Source organism: Pelobates fuscus, chromosome 6, assembly GCF_036172605.1.
Source record: "Pelobates fuscus isolate aPelFus1 chromosome 6, aPelFus1.pri, whole genome shotgun sequence".
Lineage (NCBI taxonomy): Eukaryota > Metazoa > Chordata > Amphibia > Anura > Pelobatidae > Pelobates > Pelobates fuscus.
In genome coordinates, this window is record NC_086322.1 from 233,245,287 (window position 1) to 233,270,839 (window position 25,553).

At 41.5% G+C, this 25,553-nt stretch overlaps 1 protein-coding gene across 5 annotated transcripts; it reads left to right on the forward strand.

The window, feature by feature from the left end:
* The first annotated feature begins 1,757 nt into the window (after positions 1-1,757).
* SP2 (Sp2 transcription factor) lies at positions 1,758-23,577 on the forward strand. Of its 5 annotated transcripts, none has more exons than XM_063458848.1 (7): positions 1,758-1,845; positions 16,937-17,005; positions 17,581-18,444; positions 20,915-21,215; positions 22,123-22,297; positions 22,442-22,638; positions 22,765-23,577. In XM_063458848.1, exons 2-7 carry the CDS (start codon positions 16,943-16,945, stop codon positions 22,863-22,865), a joined length of 1,701 nt encoding a protein of 566 aa, XP_063314918.1. In that variant the 5' UTR covers positions 1,758-1,845; positions 16,937-16,942; the 3' UTR covers positions 22,866-23,577. The 5 variants fall into 5 exon arrangements, with proteins under 5 accessions (XP_063314918.1, XP_063314916.1, XP_063314917.1 ...); XM_063458846.1 differs by having other exon boundaries at positions 1,809-1,891; XM_063458847.1 differs by having other exon boundaries at positions 1,810-1,891; positions 22,445-22,638.
* Positions 23,578-25,553: the final 1,976 nt, after the last annotated feature.

Below are 25,553 nucleotides of genomic sequence, written 5' to 3' on the forward strand. Positions count from 1 at the left end.
AACTCTGGACCTCCTGGCAGGGGCTTGGGCCCCAGGAACAAGGAGGTCATACCTACATGCCTGGAACGCATGGAATAGTTGGTACATGGAGAAACACGTGGATCCCATATCTGCAAATGTGAGTCAGGTTCTAAGTTTCCTTACTTCACTTTTCGACCATGGCCTAGCATATCGTACAATCAACTTATACAGATCAGCTATTTCGGCAGGCCATCAAGGCTGGAATGGACTCCAAGCAGGAAAACACCCAGTGGTATGTAGACTTCTACGTGGCATCAAGTTTGCATGCCCACCAAGACCTAAATATGCAGCCTTGTGGGATGTTAGTATCAGGATTCGATGCTGGAATCATGCTGGCTCTGCCCCTGATCTGCCTCTTTGTCAGTTTCAGCCAATACTATGGGGAAGCAAGTAAGATTTTATATCTAAATATCTAAATGTAGGGAAGCATGAGGGGCCCAGGGGGGCTAGATGGTGGTTTTAACACTATAGGGTCAGGAATACATGTTTGTGTTCCTGACCCTATAGTGATCCTTTAAATCAGAGCAAGTATCGCAAACAAAGGTTAACCCTTTATAGGCTGTTCTGTTTATTAACCACGTAAGGACAGCATGATGGTCTATGCCATCATGCAGTGTAGGGTTTTAATGCCTGTTGACAGCATGGACTGTCATGCAACAAAAGTACAAGCAGGAGTTAACCCTGCAGGTACCAAGGATCCCCAGGTATCACGGGCACATAATGTTTAAATTGATCTGATAACGGATGGTTCCTTCTTTCAGTCAGGGCCAAATTTAGTGATCCCAGACTTACAGATAAGCTATTTGCAGCACTCAGCGCTCCTTTCCTATGGGGTTTTGGGTGATGCTGGATGTCCCCATGCATAGAGTTAGGAGGCCCGGAAGTGCCTCTAGTGGCTGTCTGGTAGGCAGCCACTCGAGATGGAGTTAACCCTAGTAGGTAATTATTGCAGTTTATTAAAAAATTGCAAATAGTTACCTTTCCATGGTTAAAGGACATGGTACACTGCGCCCAAACCACTTCCGTGAGATTAAGTGGTCTGGGTGCCTATAGTGTCCCATTATGGTTTAATTTTGGTGATAAAAGTGCTTTAAGTTTTGTCAGTGGGAACTTCCCCTCCTCACTTTTGTATTTTGTGACTATGTAGGAGGCACTATCAATACACTATAGCTAATAAACACTTTGAATTAATCACTTACAATTAATAGTTTAAAGGACTATATTCAGCTCTGTAAATCTACTTCTTTCTTCCAGAAATTGTATATATTTATTTTTTACTTGTGTTTCCACAGCATGAAGTTGTTATGCCTCCAGAAAAAATGGTGGATGTGGCAAACCAGCCTACTGATATCACAGAGGGTGGAAAATTGCGTGGTAACTAAACAACCAACAGGCCTCCACAACTACGCAACATCAATCTGTCAATCATCCATCCTCCCAGCCAATCATCGCTCGCTCGCTCGCTTTCTTTTTTTTTTTTTTTTTTTATTGGCCGTACCCACGAACAAAACAACGTATCAGGTGCTGTTGTCAGACGCTTCTTACTGGTTCACAAATTCGTCGTCACGTCCTTCTATGTAGTTTGTTTAAAAAACTGTTTGTGATTGGTCGCTCGCTACGTCAATCAGCTTAAGGTCGCAACATTCTTACTGATGATTGGCTACTCTTCCAATCCATCACTTGGAAGGGCTTTCGTTCATTGGTCGTTAGCTACGTCACTCAGAGAAGGACAGTGAACGATTGGCTGGTGGTCAGCGGACTCTGTGGGAGGTGAGAGAAGCTGAGTTCGGTGCGGTCCCCGGTAAGGGGTGATGTCGTCATAAGGTACGGCTGAGTGGGGTTATCTTCCGGTACCGCGATGGAAGAGGGGGTGAATATGAGTCTTTTTTTTGTCTATGCTAGTGGGTGGGATGAAGCTGATTCCAGCCCTCTTCCGGGGAGTGGGCGGGGTCGCTGTAAACAGGATGTCCCAGGAACTGATAGTCCAGTGCAAGGAGTACCTGGGGGAGATGGGGAGCTGGGTCTGGTGGGAGCTAAGGGTCTACTATAAGCACTGTCAACAGAGAGAAACAGACCATCTGAGGGCAGCTGGAGAGGTGGAAAATGCACAGCCTGGACCCAAAGGCTAGCAATCTAGTTCATGGTGGAGGCAGTGTTAGTGGTAAAGCAGCAGCAGCTCTGGGAGAGTTCAAACTCCACCAGAAGGGGTAGGCAGCAAATCTAAACATGGTAGTTGGTGTTTATGGAAAATCAAGTGGACAGTTCTCAAATATAAGAGCTATTATTATCATCATCATCATCATCATTCGTGTATCACCAACATATTCCACAGTGCTCTACAATGTTTCATATTATAGGGTATTACCTGCTGTGAATTGATTGGAAATCATTATAGCAGTATTTTAATAGTGAAAGTAGGCCTAGGAGAGGTAGCAGACACTGTGCCTTGACATGTTTACTACCCAGTTGTACCTCTTTTGAAGGGGTTTTAGAACTACAGTGATAAGAAAATGTGACTAAAAACATTGTTTAAATAAAGTTCTTATTCTGATGAGTTATTATTGTTCTTAAGCATTTGCAAGGTGAAACCCTGCTAAGTTACGATTTCATTTTGGTTCCAAGTTCACAAGTTTGTTTATACCATGAATTGTATTCGTAATTTGCCTCCCAGTTGTTCATTGTGTTGTGTCCAACTTTCTTTCACTTGGCTCACTTCTAAAATAAGAGGAATAACAGTTTTTAGTTTTGTGGTACAAGTCTTTGTTTTTTTTTTATATATATTCTTATTCACTTGGCTCTCTCCTAGCTTATTTAGAAATATGCATCTGACATGTTTACAAAAAAAACAACAAAGTTGATGATTTGTTTGCAAGATATGCCATCTTATTATTATTGCCATTTATATAGCGCCAATAGATTCCGTAGCGCTTTACAATATTATGAGGGATTTAACTATAAATAGGACAATTACAAGAAAACTTACAGGAACAATAAGTTGAAGAGGGAAAGCATTGGATTGGCTGAGACGATCAATTCTGATATCTCGGCCAAGGAGTTAGATCGGGGGCGGGGCCAGGCAGCAGATCCACACGGCACCAGAATAAAGGTGAGTTTTTATCCTTTTTAAAGGGACACTGTAGGCACCCAGATCACTTCAGCTCATTGAAGTGGTCTGAGTGCAATGTCCCTTAACCCTGCAATAGTAATTATTGCAGTTATTGAGAAACTGCAATAATTACTATCCAGGGTTAACTCCACCTCTAGTGGCTGTCTAGTAGACAGCCACTAGAGGGACTTCCTGGATTGAAATGGACCTCAAGTCCTGTCTGACGCTGGACGTCAAAGTACTCTGCATGAGGACCTCCAACATCAGATCTTTTTCCCCATAGGAAAGCATTGAATAATGCTTTCCTATTGGGAAATCCTAATGCGAGCACATTAGGTCTCCCCCGCTGACTGACGTCGGCGAGGTGGGAGTGTGGGCAGAGCCTGACCCAGCACTGAGGGACATCAGTGCTGGATTCAGGTAAGTGACTGAAGGGGTTTTAACCCCTTTAGCGCAGAGGGAGGGCGGCACTATAGAATCCCTTTAAAGAGAAACTATAGTGCCAGGAAAACAAGTGCCCACGTGGTGCAGAAGAGGTTACCTTGGTCCAGCACTGATGTCCCTTGGCGCTGGCTTGGATCCACCTTAACTCCTCCCCCACCATCACCTGGCTGGGGAGACCTAATGCGCATGAGCGACAATGGACTGCTCACATTAGGATTTTCCTATAGCAATGCATTATACAATGCTTTTTCTATGAGGTGTCACTGCATGTCCTCAAGCATAGAGTGAAGACGTCTAGCTTCATCGCCTAACAGCCCGGAAGTGTCTCTAGTGGCTCTCTGGAGTTACCCCACAAAGCTAATTATTGCAGTTTATAAAAAAAAAAAACCTGCAATAATTAGCGTTGCAAGGTTAAGGGATCTGGGACACTGTACCCAGACCACTTTAATGAGCTAAAGTGGTCTGGTTGCCTATAGTGTCCCTTTAAGGGAGGCAGCCACCTGAATAGTGTTAACAGTATAGAGCAGTGGTTCCCAAACCTGTCCTCAAGGCACCACTACCAGTCCAGGATTTGGGGATTACCCGGTTGTGTCTAAGGTGTTTTTAGGAAAAAATAAACACCTTGACACAACTGGGTAATCCCCAAATCCTGGACTGATAGGGGTGCCTTGAGGACAGGTTTGGGAACCACTGGTATAGAGTCAACAATACACATTTTGTATTCCTGACCTTATAGTGTTCCTTTAAGAAGATTATTTACCAAAATGAGCATTCAAAGTGAATTTCAAATTTAAGGCCAGAGTAGCTAAACTGGACATATAGATAATTTTTTTTCATGCACAGCTAGTTTGACCTTACATTTGAGTTTCACTTTACATAAGATACGTTCAAAGTTCATCTCAGTCAGTTAGTTGTAAACTTACAATTTTATATTTTTGCAACTGTTCTTACTTAACCCCTTAAGGACCAAACTTCTGGAATAAAAGGGAATTATGACATGTCACACATGTCATGTGTCCTTAAGGGGTTAAAAGTGAAACCTGCTCCAGTTTGATTTTAAACCCTACAGGGAGTGCAGAATTATTAGGCAAGTTGTATTTTTGAGGATTAATTTTATTATTGAACAACAACCATGTTCTCAATGAACCCAAAAAACTCATTAATATCAAAGCTGAATATTTTTGGAAGTAGTTTTTAGTTTGTTTTTAGTTTTAGCTATTTTAGGGGGATATCTGTGTGTGCAGGTGACTATTACTGTGCATAATTATTAGGCAACTTAACAAAAACCAAATATATACCCATTTCAATTATTTATTTTTACCAGTGAAACCAATATAACATCTCAACATTCACAAATATACAATTCTGACATTCAAAAACAAAAACAAATCAGTGACCAATATAGCCACCTTTCTTTGCAAGGACACTCAAAAGCCTGCCATCCATGGATTCTGTCAGTGTTTTGATCTGTTCACCATCAACATTGCGTGCAGAAGCAACCACAGCCTCCCAGACACTGTTCAGAGAGGTGTACTGTTTTCCCTCCTTGTAAATCTCACATTTGATGATGGACCACAGGTTCTCAATGGGGTTCAGATCAGGTGAACAAGGAGGCCATGTCATTAGATTTTCTTCTTTTATACCCTTTCTTGCCAGCCATGCTGTGGAGTACTTGGACGCGTGTGATGGAGCATTGTCCTGCATGAAAATCATGTTTTTCTTGAAGGATGCAGACTTCTTCCTGTACCACTGCTTGAAGAAGGTGTCTTCCAGAAACTGGCAGTAGGACTGGGAGTTGAGCTTGACTCCATCCTCAACCCGAAAAGGCCCCACAAGTTCATCTTTGATGATACCAGCCCAAACCAGTACTCCACCTCCACCTTGCTGGCATCTGAGTCAGACTGGAGCTCTCTGCCCTTTACCAATCCAGCCACGGGCCCATCCATCTGGCCCATCAAGACTCACTCTCATTTCATCAGTCCATAAAACCTTAGAAAAATTAGTCTTGAGATATTTCTTGGCCCAGTCTTGACGTTTCAGCTTGTGTGTCTTGTTCAGTGGTGGTCCTCTTTCAGCCTTTCTTACCTTGGCCATGTCTCTGAGTATTGCACACCTTGTGCTTTTGGGCACTCCAGTGATGTTGGAGCTCTGAAATATGGCCAAACTGGTGGCAAGTGGCATCTTGGCAGCTGCACGCTTGACTTTTCTCAGTTCATGGGCAGTTATTTTGCACCTTGGTTTTTCCACACGCTTCTTGCGACCCTGTTGACTATTTTGAATGAAACTCTTGATTGTTCGATGATCACGCTTCAGAAGCTTTGCAATTTTAAGAGTGCTGCATCCCTCTGCAAGATATCTCACTATTTTTGACTTTTCTGAGCCTGTCAAGTCCTTCTTTTGACCCATTTTGCCAAAGGAAAGGAAGTTGCCTAATAATTATGCACACCTGATATAGGGTGTTGATGTCATTAGACCACACCCCTTCTCATTACAGAGATGCACATCACCTAATATGCTTAATTGGTAGTAGGCTTTCGAGCCTATACAGCTTGGAGTAAGACAACATGCATAAAGAGGATGATGTGGTCAAAATACTCATTTGCCTAATAATTCTGCACTCCCTGTATGTTAAATATTCCTCAAGTGCAATTTCCCCTTTAAATGGTACAGAGAGGGTATGAAGTTTCTGGGCTCATCCAGACCCCTCTCGTCTTAACTCTATACACAGACTAAAAAGGACACGTCCAAGAAAAGACTCCATAAACAACTGTAGGGGTATAGCACAAACCACAGCATAACATTTAGGTAATGCCGTAGAAACCGCTACAAAGATATTGCAAAAAAAAAGGGAATGTATCCACACCTAAAGAGTATAATGATACAAATCCTACAAAAGTAGAGCAAAAAGCCCTAACATGTATCTCTCACCCATAAGGAGAACTGATCAACTAAATGGTGAAAAGAGAGAATATAAAACCCAAACCACAGCGATAACATAAGACCACATTAATAGCGACATGAAATCACACTGCATTCAAATGAACAAAAAATAACAAACACAAAATATAATAGAAGTACTTATCCGTGGGGCCTATCCACAAGTCCAAAAGATGCTGTGAGCTACGTAGATGTAGCACAAGGGGATTCCAGGATCGCTGATCCAGTAAGTAGTGGTGTCTAATACTTTCACCACACAGTGGCAAGGTGCTGAGTCCGGTAAGCACAACATCGCATGGTGAACAGTGACAGGTAACTAGGAAAAAGGCGAACCGAGGGCATACTTAGTCCGCGGCATGTCCTTATTACTTACCCGATCGCCGATGTTCCTGTGTTTTTTATATGTGTGTGTCTGTGTGTGTAATTTTTTCCTAATTGTATTTTGATATTTTTCAAAATACACTTAGAATTAAATTATATATGTGTGTGTGTGTGTGTATAAATAAAAAAAAAAAAATATATATATGTATATGTATATATATATATATATATATATATATATATATAGCGGCTTTTGACAGTGTTGATCATCAACAGCTTCTTCTCATCCTTAGCAATATTGGTCTACACGATATTGCTCTCTCCTGGTGCTCCTCCTACCTCTCCCAGCGCTCTTTCAGTGTTTCTTTCTCTGGCTCTGCTTCTTTTCCCAACTCCTCTCTGTTGGTGTCCCTCAAGGTTCAGTCCTTGGTCCCCTACTGTTCTCCATCTATACTGCCTCCCTTGGTAAACTCATTAGCTCCTTTGGCTTCCAATATCATTTCTATGCAGATGACACGCAAATCTACCTGTCCTCTCCTGATCTCTCCCCGTCCCTCTTGACTAGTGTCTCTGGCTGCCTCTCTGCTGTTTCTAATTGGATGGCTGCCCACTTCCTTAAACTGAAATTCTGGTCCTTCCTCCCTCAAGTGTTGTTACTCCTGTGTCTGTCTCCCTCCAAGTCAATGGTGCTACCATCAGCTCCACCACGCAGGCTCGCTGCCTAGGTGTTCTCTTTGACTCCGACCTCTCCTTCAAGCCTCATGTTCACTCTATCGCCAAATCCTGTCATTTTCATCTCAAAAACATTGCGTGCATCCGCCCCTACTTAACGCCAGTTGCGACTAAGGTGTTGGTCCATTCCACTGTACTTTCTCGCCTTGACTACTGTAATCCGCTTCTCAGTGGTCTTACGTGCTCCCAACTTGCGCCGTTACAGTCCATAATGTATGCGGCGGCGAGGCTCATCTTCCTGTCCGCCCGCACCTCTCATGCCTCACCCTTCTGTCAGTCCCTACATTGGCTTCCTATAAAATATAGAGCTCAATTTAAAATTCTGGTTCTTGCTTTCAAATGTCTACATAATGCTGCTCCCACCTATCTTTCCTCTCTTATACACAAGTATGTCCCGTCTAGGCCCTTACGATCTGCTGAAGACTTACGTCTATCTTCTGTCCGTACTCCCACCTCTGATGCTCGCCTTCAAGACTTCTCGAGGGCTGCACCGTTCCTGTGGAACTCGCTTCCCTTCTCCGTTAGATGCTCACCCAGTCTCCACTCCTTCAAAAAATCATTAAAAACACACTTCTTCATAAAAGCGTATCAATTAAACTCTTAATAGCTCCCAACTGATTCCTCTTCTGCAACTGTCACTAGTCTAATACTATCCTTACCTTTTGTGTCATTTTACCCCACTCCCTCTAGCATGTAAGCTCATTGAGCAGGGCCCTCAACCCCTCTGTTCCTGTGTGTCCAACTTGTCTGGTTACAACTATATGTCTGTTCGTCCACCGATTGTAAAGCGCTGCGGAATTTGACGGCGCTCTATAAATAATATAATAATATATACATAATCACATGAATAATTTCAAAAATATACACATAGACTTCAAATGTATAAATATGTATTTAAATTCTACATGCATATTTTTTCATAATTAAGTCATTTTATTGATTGCAATTTGAGGGACCTGCCTGACAACCCAGGCAGAAAGTCCAGAAAATTTGATAGCACTATATTTAACCCTAACAAATATTAGTGTTTCAAAACCGTAAAACATATCACAGTGATTGATATTGTCAGTGAAAGTGACGTTTTTTGAATTTTTCACACACAAATGGCACTTTCACTGATGATATCATTGTTGTGATATGTTTTACTGTAACACTAATATTTGTGTTCAGTGAAGTCTCCAGAGTATAACAGGTTTACTGTGTTTTTAAAAGTTTCAGGGTCAAATATAAGGCTTGATTTTCCAGTTTTCCACATTGAAATTTGCCAGATTGGCAGATTGCCTTTGAGAGCGTATGGTAGCCCAGGAATGAGCATTATCCCCATGATGGCCTACCATTTGCAAAAGAAGACAACCCAAGGTAATGCAAATGGGGTATGTTCAGTCTTTTTTTTTTAGTAGCCACTTAGTCACAAACACTAGCCAAAGTTAGCGTTCATAATTGTTTTTTGCATTTTTTAACACACAAAAAATCTAAATGCTAACTTTGGCGTGTGTTTGTGACTAAGTGGCTACTAAAAAAGACTAGACATACCCTGGGTTGTCTACTTTTAAAAAAAATATGTACATGTGAGGTATGATTCAGAGATTTATGACAGATAACAGTGTTACAATGTCAATATTGATGTTAAAAATATATACATGAGGGATATCCCGGCAACTAAAGCTTGAGACACAGCAGCAGGACTACAGCGGGGACTGACCCACACATGCTCAATTTGAAAGTTGTACATCAAAAGAGAGCAAGGGAACAGAGTCATCGCGCGCAAGATGGCGGCCCAACGGCGAACCGCCACAACAATGGCCACAAGCACAACGCCAGGCACATGGCCCCTGGAGGCTTTTGATCAGCACTGTAAGTGTTTCTGGGCGGTACTCTGTAACCAGGGCCTGACCCGCAGACAAGCGATGAAAGCGTTGGCCCCCTGGATCCGACCGGTAACCTGGCGCCGCTGCTACGGGCCCCTTCCTCGAATCCCCAGAACGGCAACCCAGCATTGCAGACAACAGCGCCCAACAAGGCGGGCGGGGGAGCCGCATGGCATCCAAGCCGACACTCACCCCCACAATCACAGGAACCGGACCGTCAGGCTAGCCCAACAAACACGTACCTCACATGACGCCGGAACCTGGGACCAGCATGGCGCACCTCCACACTCTACAGTCCCTGCGACAAACAACGGCATAACATAGAGGTACACCCCACGGCCTAGCGGCGGAGACAAATCCCGACCGCGGGACATCTTGGAAGAAGCGCAACTCAGCCGGACACAGGGTCCAGAGCGAAGACGCAGCCCACATGAGACCCGCTACCAGATCACCTGTTCACCGCTTCACAACAGCTACCACGAGCCCCCAAGCGCCGGCATCGGCTGATAAAGGACTAACATTGCAGGTCTGGTCTCCAGCAGCATTAGGCTGTGACCCTTTTGACCATCACTGACTACCTACCACACTGTGCTGACCATTATATTTTAGCAGCAACACCTCCTGCACCCACTGAACTCTTAAACCGTGTTAATGTTGGAATTTTTTGTAGACTTATACTGTTTGGCTGGCTTAGAATATTCCTGCTTGAAATACAGTTAACCTAGCTTCTGTCATTAAGTTCAATTATAGACACGTTTCTCTACCAGACTTACAATGTGCATGCATATTACCTAACTTGACTACACTTACTAAAATTAATCTGTTGTTTAACAGTTAGCATGATTAGTTTGCTAGACTCTGCCCATGAAAAGCACCGTTTGAGTAATCTTCATAATCATTCACTGAACCTACTTGTTATACCTCGTCTGTTATTTTTTTTTGTTTTGTTTTAACTTACATATAACAGACACAACTTAACTAAGCCTGTGACCCTTTAAATTCACAAAAAGTCAGTATGTTCACCCGAATAGCTTATCTTCTGCATTATCCGAAAACTGACATGTTGTCTTTATTCTTGACGATATTACAACAAACTATCCTCTTAATGCTTCTCACTCTGTTGAAATAACTGTTTAGTTGAACGTCCAAATATACAAAAATGTGCGAATCATCACGCCAATGTTTATTCTATGTACAAACCGTGATACGCTGTTGTGGCGTAAGTTGATATGTCTGTAACCCCCCGCACAACAAAAATAAAGAATTATAAAAAAAAAATTATATACATGTTGGCTTTCAGTAGCTAACATGTTACAAAAAGGAGACTTCATGGCAACATTCAATCTGAAGGATGCCAACTTGCACATTAGGATGATAGTATTCACATGAAAATTATTAAGGTTTGCAATCTATTCAGGAAAAAGCATCCTTCCTTTTCAATTCAAGCCCTGTCCTTCGGGTTGGCATCAGCACCAAGAATATTTACAAAATAAATCTGACTTCTCCAGCAGCAGCCCACATCAAAGCATCTCCAGCTAGAAAATATTTAGGCTTCAATGCTTACAAAAACACGGTTGGATCATCAGCTGAGAAAAGGCAGTTTATTCCGGCTGTCAAATGGACGAAAGCAGCAACAAGACCCCTTCAATTTCTTTGAAGAAAGACTAAAACCTAGATGTTGATTTGGGTCTGACCAGGGGTGTCCAAAAACAACTGGCATTGTAGAAGGAATCAAGGTTTGCAATTCTATCAAAGAGAATTGCTTATTATAAATAATGGAAGCATCAAAGTTTGGATGGGGTGCACACATGCCTCTAAACTTGCATCTTTACTGGAGTGTTTGGTCTACAGAACAGATCTAAGAATTCAATACTTGGATTTCGAGGAAGGCCATCAGGGTCCAGTTGGACTGTCACAACAAAGTGACCCCAACACCCAGAATGCAACCCTAAATAGAGAAAACTTATGAATGGACCTTAGAATGACTGGGTTTAACGTGGATAGCAAGAGAATAGTCAAGGAAAAGTCAAAGAAAACCAGAGGTCAGGATAACGATAGGGAATAGCCGAGTCAGGAAACCAGAAAGCAGAATAGTCCAAATACAAGCAAAGTCAAAAAAATACCAGAAAACACTATCAGGAAACTCCATAGCACTAGAGGGAACAACAAGTGAACCAGAATAGGGCAGTGAACCAAAGCAAAAGGTGCTCTATTTATAGGGGAGCATATTTTGCTTCCAAACCACACTACCAAAACGTCAGATGGCGATGAATGAGTCAATTTATTTATTTTTGCGGTCCGCTATAACGTCGGCTCGCATGTGCCCCGTCATAAAAGGGGCGTGATTTGAGGAGTTGGCAACTGAAGTTCCCCCACGCGGGAATAAGGTATTGTTGTAACATATTCTTCCTCACCTTGCGGTCTCTGCACCCAGCGGCCGTGCGTCTGCATGACTGACACTAGCGGCATGTTGATGGATGCTGGCTGCTGCAGATCCATGGCAAAATATACCCCCACGTCCGCTCACGTGATTGACAATGTCGGCGTGCACGTGGCGTCACGTACGCGCCTCGCGCGCACGTTTTGGGGGCAAAGAGTGATTCCAGCCAATCAGAATAGTAAAGCAGGTATTTAAATCATAAAATACCTTTCCTCATTGCCCTATCGTGGTTGTCTGAGAGCGCGGTCCTTATTCTGTTTTTTTTTTTACTTCCCTGTTTTCTGGTATCCCTGACCTCTGGCTTTCCTTTATCGTTGTGTCCCCTGACCTCGGCTATTCCTGACTATTCTTTGGTACGTTAGTCCGGCCATTCTAAGGCCCTATTAGTCTCAAGTGTTACACAGTTCTACGTGCCGGATCATACTGTAATCCTGACAATCTTGACACGGACAACATCACGACAGGAACATATTTGAGCAGGCAAGGAGGAACAAGGGTCAGAGCTATTCAGCTTATGCACAGATTATGACATGAAGAATTTCTTACAACAACCAACATAAAAGGCACAGACATCGTCATTGCAGACAATCTAAGCAAGACCGAATGGTCCTTACATCCGGAGGTTTTTACAACTCTTTGGTCTACCAGAAGTAGATTTGATGGCAACGTGGAAGACAAGAAAACTTCCCGTTTTCACATTCCTCTTCAAACCAGATCTCCCTCAATTCTTGGAGGGAATGTCAATCAAGTGGAACTTCAACCTGGAGTACATGTTCCCAGGGTTTCTCAGAAATCAGAACAGACTGGCATTGGTATTGGCTATAATCCTGTGTTGGCCAAACAGAAGCTGGTGTATGGAATAAAACCACATAGCGTTAATGTATTGGGAACTTCCGATTTCAACTCCTCTTCTGGTAAACAAGACTAACAATAGAGACTCGTTGGATGTTCAGATTAACGGCCTGGCTGCTGCAAGGTTAATCCTTCAAGATCGTGGAATTCAAAAGAACATGTTTGACCAGTTTCTACATCCCAAAAATTAGAATAGATTCCTTTATTGGTGTTTCCATATATTGATACCATTTTGCATTTTCTCTAAGATGGTTTTGTTTCTGGTCAATGTGCAAGTTTCTTATTCAGGATTTTTTTCAAGGCTATTCTCTTCAGACAGCCTCCTCGCAAATTATTTTATCCTACCTGGGATTTATCTGTGCTACTTAAAGCTTTTGTGTGAACCTCCATTTAAACCTTTAGAGGAAGTTTCTTTTAAGCTGCTTTGTTTGTTTTTTATGGTGGCCATTATATCTGCTAGGAGCGTTGGGGAAATTCAGCCTCTCTTCTTATCAAAAAGAATTTAGTTTTTCCTTTAGGACAAATTGATCAAATACCCGCAGCCATCCTATTTGCCCAAAGTTCAGTCCAAGGACTGTTAATCTACATGTTTTTTTGGGTTTTTTTGCCTTTATTCTGCAGTTCCGCTTCATCTGCACAAGAACAAAAATCGTACCTTCTGGATGTCAGACAGGCTTTGTAGAGTTACCTTAATGTCTTTGCTGCTTTCAGCAGATCATCTGATAACTTATTCATTAACTTACATGGAAAATTTCTGAGAAAGGATGGATTTTTTATTCTATTTAGATGGCGACTAGGTTTGATGGTCTTCCGGTGCCTTTTCCTTTTAAAGCGCACTCCACAAGAGCAATGGCTACTTCCTGGGCTAAAAGATCTCATGTATCGCCAGAAGATATAAGCATGGCAGCAACATGGTCCTCTTCCGACACATTAATAAAGCACTACAGGCTAGACATCTTCTCGTCCTTAGGGGCTGTTTAGGGCATAAGGTGCTCCAGACTGTGTTTTATAATGACCCATGTTTTTTGTGTGTGGGATCTTGCTATAGCCCAACTGTTTGCTGTACGGGCAAAATATGACTGCATAAGCTCGTTGCTGGCAACGACGTGGCTGGATCGAACTCTGATCCCAGAGTCTCCTCTGCAACATTCTTTTATTAGCCCCACTCTCAAAGTTTGGCTTACATGCGGGTTCATGTTAGTGGCAGGAGTAGGGCGCAGTCCGAAGAATTCAGACTTCGCTATACAGTGTAGTGCTGGGGCAGGGATCCCCTTCAGCCCCAGCCCAGGTAGGGAGCTTGAATTTGGTAACAGACCAGTTAACTCAAGAGCACCAAACCTCTCCCTTTGTCAGGAGATGCAGAAGATCCAGATGGTAAGCGCCTGTAAGCGCGGTCGGTCTTCTGCTTGCGTGGTTGATGCCTGAGGACATTGCTCTGAGGAGATCCTCTCCTGTTTGGCTCTGTGTGACTCCATACAACCTTCAAAGGCTGTGAGGCAGTGATGCAATCTTATCACGCCTCAATGACCTCTTCAATAATTTTTGGCGCAAACTCAAACCGCGTGGCCTTTGAGTTTTAAGCCAAAAATTATTGAAAATGTCATCGAGGCACAATTAGATATAATCAACAGAGAGGATGTTAGCTGCTATGGGCCCATGCTCCTCTTGTCAGAGAGTGGGGAAGATGACATCTTGGGCAACCAAACTACCTGAATCATGCACGTGGGCAGCACAAAACGCAAAAGTAGTGTAGTAGAGACTGCAGAGGACAGTCCAGTGGAGGACCGGGATAACCCCCACCGTCCCCAAGGACGGAGGAGTTAGGAGCACAGTGGTCGCTGTTTCAAGAGTCGCGAGTCAAAGAGATCAACTGTCTCGCCACCCGAAACACTTCTTTAGTAGGCCATAAACAAACAGCTCGTACTCTGTGGTGTAGAGTCATGGTAAAGCATCTGCGTGGGCGTCTAAGTGACCTCGGTCTACACCGCATACAGTAGAAGCAGAATGCACCCCTGGTCGGTATTTGCTACCCAAAATCTGCAAGTAATTCAGGAGATTGTGGTTTGCGTGTCCGATCAGTCTGAGAGCCAGGCTCCGCGCTACCCTCCCCCATCTGTATATTTTGCATGATGCTGTGCCCGATGCATGTTTGCAGGTGTCTGGAATGTCCACTTATATGTTAGTCCGAATATTTCAGTCAATGTCTGGGTAGTAAAAAGTTTTATTGTATTAAAATGGAGTATTGCAGTTGCAATCTTTGCCATTCTTTTTTTTTTTGTGTATATCTAGTTTAAACTCATCTGTTGTTCTAGCATTCGTTTTGCCACATGTCATTCTTGTGTGTTTTTTTATTTTCTTTTGTTTAAAGGGACACTATAGTTACCTGAACAACTTTAGCTTAATAAAGCAGTTTTGGTGTATAGAACATGCCCCTGCAGCCTCACTATCCCTTTGTTTATGAACCCTAGTCACACCTCCCTGCATGTGACTTGCACAGCCTTCCATAAACACTTCCTGTAAAGAGAGCCCTATTTAGGCTTTCTTTATTGTAAGTTCTGTTTAATTAAGATTTCCTTATCCCCTGCTATTTTAATAGCTTGCTAGACCCTGCAAGAGACTCCTGTATGTGATTAAAGTTCAATTTAGAGATTGAGATACAATTATTTAAGGTAAATTACATCAGTTTGAAAGTGAAACCAGTTTTTTTTTTCATGCAGGCTCTGTCGATCATAGCCAGGGGAGGTGTGGCTAGGGCTGCATAAACAGAAACAAAGTGATTTAACTCCTAAATGACAGTGAATTGAGCAGTGAAATTGCAGGGGAATGATCTATACACTGAAACTGCTTTATTTAGCTAAAGTAATTTAGGTGACTATAGTGTTCCTTTAATTATGAACAACATATGGCTAAAACAGATGGATACCGGCCTGAAGGTTGTTGTTGATGCTGAAATGTACCTTGATGTATTTTTTTTAGCAAAGATTTACTGGACATTTATCATAATTTAATTTTTTTCCTTACTTCTATTAATATTATTTCTTTATTTTTCATTTATAGCATTTTGAATTAAAAAACGATATGAACCACAATTTGAACAACGGTTATGTAATGGACACAGTTTAGTATTTTATCAAGAAATAAGTCAGGTGAGGGCAGAATACTGAAAGGTTATCATCAGTGGAGTGTTTTTTTTTTGTTTTGTTTTTTTTGTTATTGAGGTGTGGAGGAAGCAGACATGCATGTATTAAGCACTAAAGAGTCTAAGTTACTGCATATGTAAAAGCAAAAATAAAAGTGTGTGTGTATTTTGTTGTGCTTAAAAGAAGGAATTTGCCTCCAATTTCATACCAGTAAAAATCTGTTTTGTAAGGCAATTAGGATGGAGCTTTCTGAGTTGGCATTCATCTCCTTCAGACACTAGCCATACCCATTTTCTCTCTCCATCATTCGTGCTTTTTATATTTTCTCTCTTTTTGACCGTCTTGTAACTTGTGATTTATCAAATTTGTTCCTTTTAACATATCCTTTTTTATGCTTTGGTTTACTTAAAAAAAATGTGTTTGCAAAAACCTTTAACGCTGTGAGCAAATATAGTTAAAAGGGGCAATCCGCATAATCTCAGTACAGTTTGCATAATATATTATGGTGCAAATAATTGCTTATAGCTGTATCTGTTTGCAAACATTTATGCAGCTGTAAGCTCACTCCCTGGCTCTGTTACATATGCCCTATGTACAACTTCTTGGTCATTGTACCAGTCTTGAAAATGCATTGATTCATGAAAAATATGGAGCTATTTATCAAGCAGACAAAAGCCACACTGCAGCATAGTACTGTCTTTCATTTATGTACGCATATGAGAAACAGTCTTTGTTGAGGAGAAATTTTGACTTCAGTGGGGCCCTAATATAGTGTAATTCGCAGTGCCATTCTAAAAGTCTGACTTAAACTTGCAATCTCTGAAAGACTATTTTATCAAATATATATTCAAGGTATGTAATTTACTTGAGGTATGTCAAATGCTACAATTTAAAATTTTACAGTAGTGTGCATAATCTCACATACTGCATACGGTAATTAAAGATTATCTGCGTATGGCGGTTGAACAGCATTTGTGAGCCCTTTCATAGCACAAACTCTGCCATCATCTCTGCTGTTGTGAAACGTCTAAAACATGTATATTATTTATTTATTTATTTTATCCCCCCCCTTTAGGTCAGCATGACAGCAACGGCCGCTGTGAGTCCGAGCGAATATTTACAGCCAGCTGCATCCACAACCCAGGTACAATTTTTTTATTTTATTATTATTTATTTATTTATTTTGTCATATCCTTCTACTCCTGTCGCAGTAGAGCTGGAAATTATGACAAGCTCTGTATGTGCTTAACCCTATATAAATGATATATAACCTTTAGTAGGTGTTGTGATAGGCTGAACGCGGTTAGCTGACACTCTTAGCCAAGCACTGCCACCCATTGCTGCTCAGGCTAATGCTGCCTGATTAGCCCAATCAGCACAGTGAGGATGGATAGCGACTCCTATCTAGCACTAAAACACGAAAAACATTTTAACACTGCATGGAATGTTGGTGCCATGTAACTTACACATTATAACCACTTCAACTACATAATGCTGTTATAGTGCCTCTTAACAATTTTAAAGCTGGCAGACATTCTTTAGTGTAAACTTTCTTTACACTACTAAAAAGTATGTTGTGCAATGTTCAGGGGACTGCACTTGATTTTAAAACTGAGCACCTACAATACCTACCCCCAAAAAATACCAAATAGTGAATAGCAATGAAACCTACTGTATGCTAACACATTATTTCTCTCTTTTCTTCTACCCATCCCACAGGATACTCAACCGTCTCCTCTTGCTCTGCTTGCTGCCACATGCAGTAAAATTGGGCCACCAGCAGTGGAAGCGGCTATAGCTCCTCCAGCACCCTCTCGACCAACTCGCAAAAGACTGATACCCATAAAACCTGCTCCTCTGCCTTTGAGCCCAGCAAAGGCTGGTATTGGATTTTTGTCTTCAAAAGGCAATGTTATCCAGATCCAGAATCCCCAGTTGAGTACAGGAGGCCCAGGAAATGGACAACTGTTCTTAACCATTCAGAATCCAGTGGCTAAGGGTAACAGATATCAGGCTTTGCAGTCTACCAGCCAGACACTGTCTGTTCCACAAAACCTAGCTAATCAATTGCAGATCCTTGCCGATGGCACAACACTGCTTGCACCAACCACAAACTCTTCAAAACATGTGCCCATCAAACCAGCACCCCCACAAAAAAACAACAACCTGGTGAAAGTAGGAGGCAGTGGTCTTACATTGGCCTTGCCTCTCAATAGTCTTGGAGACACCTCAATAGAGACTGGCTCTCAGCTCTTATCTGCTAAACCTAGCAAAAAAATACGTAGGAAACTTACCCCTTCTGGACCAGCCCCGGGATCTCCAACACAAGAACAGATGGAAACTGTAGTGATTGAAACTACAGCCGAAAACATCTTGCAGGCGGGTAACAACCTGCTCATTGTTCAGAGCCCTGGTGCTGGGCAGCATGCTGTGCTTCAAGTGATGCAGCCCAAAACAGACACTCAATTAGTGCAAATTCCCTCACAGGCGTTAAGAGTGGTACAAGCTGCTTCTGCCACGTTGCCCACAGTGCCACAGAAACCAGCACAGAATGTCCAGAGTGCAGATATGTTACCCACACAGGTATTTAGGCAGACTCGCTTGCATGCTATTATTTCAAAGTTTAAGATGTTCAGCTATTTTTCATTTTTACTTCTTAAATTCTGTGTTTTAGATGGTTATTGCCTTTTCCTGCAGGTAAAAGCGAGTCGCTTCTCTACAACACATCTTCCTCTGGAGTTCTACCATACGTTTTCATTGCCAACTCTGTGACCGTTTTATTACTATATATTTAACTTTTGTGTGTCATCTTCTCAGATTTTTACCTTTTTCATTATATTCATTTTACATAAATTGACACATTTTATCCCTTTCTCTTCCTTCATCAGCTAGGTCATGCAGTCCTTAAAGTAGTTGTTTTGGGACACACAACTTTAACTTCAGAAATAAAAGTTGCTAAAAGGATTGCAACAGCGAATATTTGAGTTATGAGGGGAAAAAAAATATCTTTCCTCTCACTTGTCAGTATTAGAACTGAGTAATGAAGAGAGCAGGAGAATTGCCTATAGGATGTTCTCCATCACAGTAACAACAGCACATGTAGTATGAAGTAACTACACTACATGCTGTAGTTGCGGTTGTTACAAACACCGTTGGGCTGGCAGCAAAGTCAGCATGTCTTAGGGAAGTGTTCCTAAACAACCATTCACTGGGTAGGAGGAAGTAATTTAGAGTGTTTGAAAGAAAAGTATTGCTTACCTTTCAGCACTCGCCATGCTGATCTTGCCTCGTCTTCCTAGCTGAGATTGATGATCTCCGCCATACCAATGCTTCCCTCTAGGAGAGTTTGATTAAGAGCTGGGCGAGACTCGATTCTCACATGCATGCACCTCTAGTTGTTGTCAAAACCTGCCTGGGCTCTAATCGGTTGTGATGCAAGGAGGTCACTTGTAATAGTTTATAACAGAAGCAATATGCAGACATCTGCAGCTATAAGATTCTCTTCTGTACCAGGCATCAATACTTCCTGTTTTACTGTACAAGTTGTGCTTATCTGCATGCTGCATAGGTCTGTATTGTGAATTGCCCTACCCCAACCCCTCCACAGCTCGGAGGTTTATGGAATAAAAAGGATCTTCCTGATTTGTGGAGCTTCGTTTTTAGTTTGCTGCTTCATGCCTATAGATTATCTGCAGCATTAAAAGGAATGATCTTCAGGACGATTTTAAATCACTTGTAAGGTTTGATTTAATATCATGATTTGTAAATATGAAAACTTATTCTTGCTGATTTTGTTATAATTTTAATATTCACAACTATATAAAGCTTTCATATTTGGGATTATAACTTATCGGACTAGTTTAAAAGTTTTATATCAGAAATTATTTTCTATATACAATTAGAAATACCTAGAGAATGATAAAATCATTGCAAGGTGCACTATCTCTAGTTTAATAAGTTACTCCTATTTGGAAAACAATTTAAATTGTTTTATTTAACTAACATTTTATAGCCTACATATTCTTGAATTTGCTTCAACATCAATGTTTGTTTTAAAGGAAGTGGTTAAATACAATATCGTAAGAAAATAAATGCTTGAACTGCAATGGTCTGCCATCTTACTTGGACCCTCCACCTAGCGGCAAGCATTATCTGATGCTGGGTGATGCGCATCCTGCTTCTTCAGATTAGGAGAAGCCATATGTCGATCCCACTGGTCATTCATTGGCTGAAAGCATTAGCTAATTCTGATTCTCAGCCAATGAATGACCCACTGTGCACCAAATATGCACGGAGCTGACATTAGCCAGCCTGGAACTCTTGTTCTAGGCTGGCCACTGATGTACAATGATGCTGCTGGAGGTGAAGATACATCTCTGACAACAATGTAAGATATCTCCGTATGCATTGAGTTTTATAAAGAAAAACCATGTAAAGACACCAAGCACCATGACCACTTAAAAGAGGTCATGATTCTTGGAGTAATCCCTTTAGTTGAGCTATTCATTGTGTGTACATGGTTTTGCAATATAAAAATGGGATAAAGGTCTTTTTCTGAACTTTGTATGTTTATTTTATAGCATTTCACTGTGAGAAATTGTTATCTCTGCAGACATACCTCATCTAATTAATTAACCAAAAATTTAAATATTGCATGAATACCCAGCCTCATGTTACATAACTAATCCATATTTCATGCTGAATAACCTTTGGACTATAATGTATTCTAAATAGAAGGCTATCTATCATTAGATCCAATAGAAATTCTAAAAATTATGTATTTATTTTCCCGATTTTTCTCCACTCTGATAATTTTGCATAATTGTTATTTAATTGTTTCGATAATGCAGAACCGGTGAAGTTCATTTCTTACCTTTAAGTGTCTTTTTTTTTTTTTTTTTTTTAATATAATTTATTTTTAAAAGATAAGCTGTCCCCTTTTCAAAGTTGACAATTCCTCTTAATTTCCTTACAATCATCTCTTTATCCCACACACACTGGTTTATTTAAACTGCTCAATTGTCCATTAATGTCTTTATTCCCCTGTTTACAGCTTTTTATCCGTACAGCTTCGGGAGAGTTGCAGGCTCTTGTGATGCAAGAATCTTCACCAGCTACACCAGCCCCCCAACCATGCACTTCACTCAGCACAGGGTCACTGGGCATTCAGGCAGCAAACCCCACTAAGAAGAATCTTGGCCGAAAAGAGCGATCATTGCCCAAAATTGCTCCTGCAGGCGGGATCATTAACCTTAACACAGCACAGCTAGCAGCTGCGGCACAGGCCATGCAGACTATTAGTATCAATGGACTTCCAATGCAAGGAGTGCCTGTCACAATCACCAACAATGGAGGTGAATATCAAACTGTGGAGATTTTAAGGGACACTCCAGGGTCCAACCACCACACACACACGTTTTAATGCATATGAGGGAAAAAAGTAAACAATGTAAATATATGCCATGGTTTAAAAAAATTAAATAAAACCATAAAACTTGTTTGTATGTCAGTGTCTTGAAAGGATTATTTGCAGGTCTTCAAGCTCTTTTCTGCATTATAAACATCTACATATGCCAGGATATGACTAACTGCTCCATGACAATCCTGCTCTGTAGAAACAGGGGATAGAAACACATATGTACACCGGTGGCACGCTTACTATACCTATTGATGATTTTGTACGTGCATTGTTTGCGAACTGCATTGTAGACCACCGGTTCAATGTACATTATGCATTCTGTATACTTATAACAGCATACATGCATTTGAATGGAAACCATTGCGTTTGTGATGTGATTATGTAGGGCACCCAAAAAGTAGATGCCCAGATGTTTTAACACTTCAGGTACCATGATGCATCGCCAATCTAAAAGGCATGCAAAGCATCATGGGAGTTGTAGTTCTACAATATATGGGGAGCTACCCTTTTCGGCACCGTGATGTAGGGGGTGCAGCACCTGTGCTATACTGAGCGCACGTGTATTCTTATTACTGAGAGAGAGTCGAATAAAGGTAGGAGAAAATGCAAGTATCCTACACTTACTAGCATGCCAACAAAAAAATCCCTTAAACTAAAGAAAATTGGGTGGTACTTTTATTTTTATTCTTATTTTGCATGCTTGTAACATTTTCCCTGGAGTGTCCCATTAACTGTACAGTATCCCATATAAAACCCAAAAAACAAATCCCAGTATAAATGTATACTGTACTAGGATTTCATTGGTTAGTTTTATGGTTAAATAAACTATTGTGTATACTCAGGTCAGCCTCAGCTCAGCGTGCAGAATGTGTCTAGTGGTAATGTGGCTATCAGTGGTCTCAGCCCCTCCCAGATCCAGCTTCAGATGGAACAGGCCTTGTCTGGTGAGCTCCAACCAGGAGAGAAAAGGAGAAGAGTGGCTTGTACTTGCCCAAACTGCAAGGATGGAGAGAAGGGGTGAGAGGGGAATAATGTTTGTTTTTGTTGCTGGAGAAAGGCATAGGAATGGTGGGTGGAGGTGGGCAAGGCACAAAAATGGGAGGAGGGTGGTCTTGGTGGTTGGAAAAAATGGACAGAGGAGAGACTCTCTCTCCCTCTTAGCAGGTGGGGCCCTCCTGGCAGGAAGAGGCATGTGTGTCACATCCCAGAGTGTGGAAGAACGTTCCGCAAGACTTCCCTCCTGAGAGCCCACGTTCGCCTGCACACCGGCGAGAGACCATTCGTGTGCAACTGGGGATTCTGTACTAAGAGGTTCACCCGCAGTGATGAGCTGCAACGACACGCTCGCACGCACACAGGTGTGTGGCGCATGTAGGCATGCATGCACACGTACTAACTAGACTGACAGATTGGCACATATTTATGTACACACACACACGTACATACAGCATATTCTGATACTGATCTTTGATATTCTTGCACAGGTGACAAGCGTTTTGAATGCCCTCACTGTCAGAAGAGGTTCACACGAAGCGACCATGTCTCAAAGCATTTCAAGACACATCTTGTGCCCAAGAAGTTGTAATGCTTACGGATCCTTACCTTGATAACTAGAAACGAGGCAATTGCACCCCATGTAGAAACTCCCTATACAAAGTGTGGTCCACTTAGCCTGAAAGGTCTATGGACCTCAAAATTAACAGTGCTCCAGCTTTTGAGCTCACCCTACGATTTCCAGTAGTTATGGACACTACTCATTACCTCTTGTACTGCCCGGGTGGGCTCAGCATGTTGCAGATAAAGTGGTGTAAGTGAGTGCAAGGTGTTTATTGCTGAATGCTTGGAAACGTCATAGAGGTTTGCAAGGATTATAAGACAGTCGAGGAACATTCAATATAAAAACAAATTAGAAGGAAGTCCTCTGGCTGCCAAATGGATCAACCTGGGAAGAGAGACAGTGTGGAATCATGTGAAAAATGGGCCAGAACATTCCCACTTTTATACTGCTCTCCCCCTGCAGGAAGGTGCCTTATTACCTCCCCACCCCATAAAAGCTTATTTATAGTTGTGCTAATCTTTCTTCCCCATTCAACTGTGCTCGAGAGATGCTAGTATGTTTATCACCTCTGCAGTCATATCCTACTCTGTAGGAGGCTGTGCCAGGAACCCATTCTACCCTCAACCCTGTGTCATCTTCTGTGGGCAGCAGTGCCAAGTCCCTCCTGTTCACAATGTACATGACATGCATTGTATACACAATAATGAATTAATTAAAAGAGGGGACTCTATTTGTGTAATGTTGTTCTCCTGGGTTTTCCCTTACAGGTCTAGCTATTCATCTAAAGATTATTCACTAAGCAGTGAATTGTTGAAAATGAAATGGTAAGATTCAGGTTAAAATATCAGAAATTGGTATGTTTTGGGATGTTTTCATTTCTCTGTTGGTCTTCCAATTTAATTGCGTGTTCACCAAACATTTTTGTTTAGTAAAATAAATTCTGCAGTCTATTTCATAACTTGCTGGGAAATAAAATAGACACTGAAGCATACCCATTAAAGGGAACTGATCATTTAGTTTAGGTAGGTTTATAACCTAAATAATAAGGTAGGGGGATAAAAGACTTTGATTCCCTTATTACAAAGTTCCAAAAGTTTACAATCAGTTGGTGGATACTTTTATTATATATATATTTTTTTAAATATAGCAATTATTTATAAAGTGACCACACTCAAGTAATTTCAACATGCATTTGACCTACTGAAACAAAACGTGGGGAAGAGACTGACAATCTTATAATTAAAGTAGATGTTCTATAGTAATGTAAATATATAATATATAGTTTTTTTTATCACTTAATGCATACCATTGCACTTTTAAAATAAAGTATAAAAGTGTGTCACTGCCACCATGTGGTCATAACAGGTGCTACAGTGGAGTGAATTGCTGGTAGACTGGACTGGGACAATAAGAGCGATATAATCTAAGGAGCAAGAATATAAATACTGGTTACTAAATTGGGGGGTAAACGCTACAAGTGGCAAAAAACCAACAAAAGTGAAAGTTACCAGAAATTATTTTCAAACGGAACTTGTAAGTATTATGCTATCTGACCTGCTGACACTGAAACAAAATTTTCAGTCTTATACATAAAGGATTTTTAATACACAATTGGAGAAAGTGCAACAATTTATGGCTTTACAATTGCATACTTATAAAATGTTGCAAGCTTTCTATTGATATTGTTTCCCGTGAAGTGAAGCGTTAAAGGACCACTATAGGCACCCAGACCACTTCAGCTCAATGAAGTGGTCTGGGTGCCAGGTCCACCTAGGATTAACCCTGCCTGCTGTAAACATAGTAGTTTCAGAGAAACTGCGATGTTTACATTAGGGTTAATCCAGCCTCTAGTGGCTGTCTCATTGACAGCCGCTAGAGGCGCTTCTCACTGTGATTTTCACAGTGAGAAGACGCCAGCGCCCATAGGAAAGCATTGAGAATGATTTCCTATGAGACTGGCTGAATGCGTGTGCAAAGGAGGAGAGTCTCCAGCACCAAGGGAGCCTGGCGCTGGAAAAAGGTGTTTAAACCCTTTCTCTCCATCCAGCCTGGCGGGAGTGGGACCCTGAGGGTGGGGGCACCCTCAGGGCACTATAGTGCCAGGAAAACATACTCGTTTTCCTGGCACTATAGTGGTCCTTTAGGCACAGATGCACACTTTACTATTAACACTTAAAAATTCTTTATTTTATGTTGTGCATAGGTATACAAGCAGACTTGCAGAGCCACAACAGCTAACGCAAGTATTATGAAACAACATAGTAATACATTTGTGTGGCATAATGGGTAAACTGCACATTTTATATATTGTATTGAGGGCTAAGTCACAGGGATCAGAGAGGGGTAGTTATGTCATTAGACAACCATAAGAAAGGAACCCTCTGTGACCAAGATTGATGAGTGCTGGCAGTTGTGACATTGACAATAGAGTAAAGATTAAGAGTTAGAACAAGTTAAGCTTGCCAGCTCAGAGTTAAATAAGGAGGTTAGAGCGCAAGAATTGCGTTGATTGGGTAGTTCGATAGTAAGGCCGCCCAAAAAATAAAATTAGGATATAAACAAAAGATTAGGCTCAGAACATACATTTGGAAATTTTTTAACTAAGGTTTGCAATGTGAAGGCTGAGGGGAGAGCTCAAATCAGCCGATACCCGCTAGGGGCCTGGTATAGTCCTGCTGTAATCTGGCTGTCTTCAAGCCTTGCAGCCGCATCAGA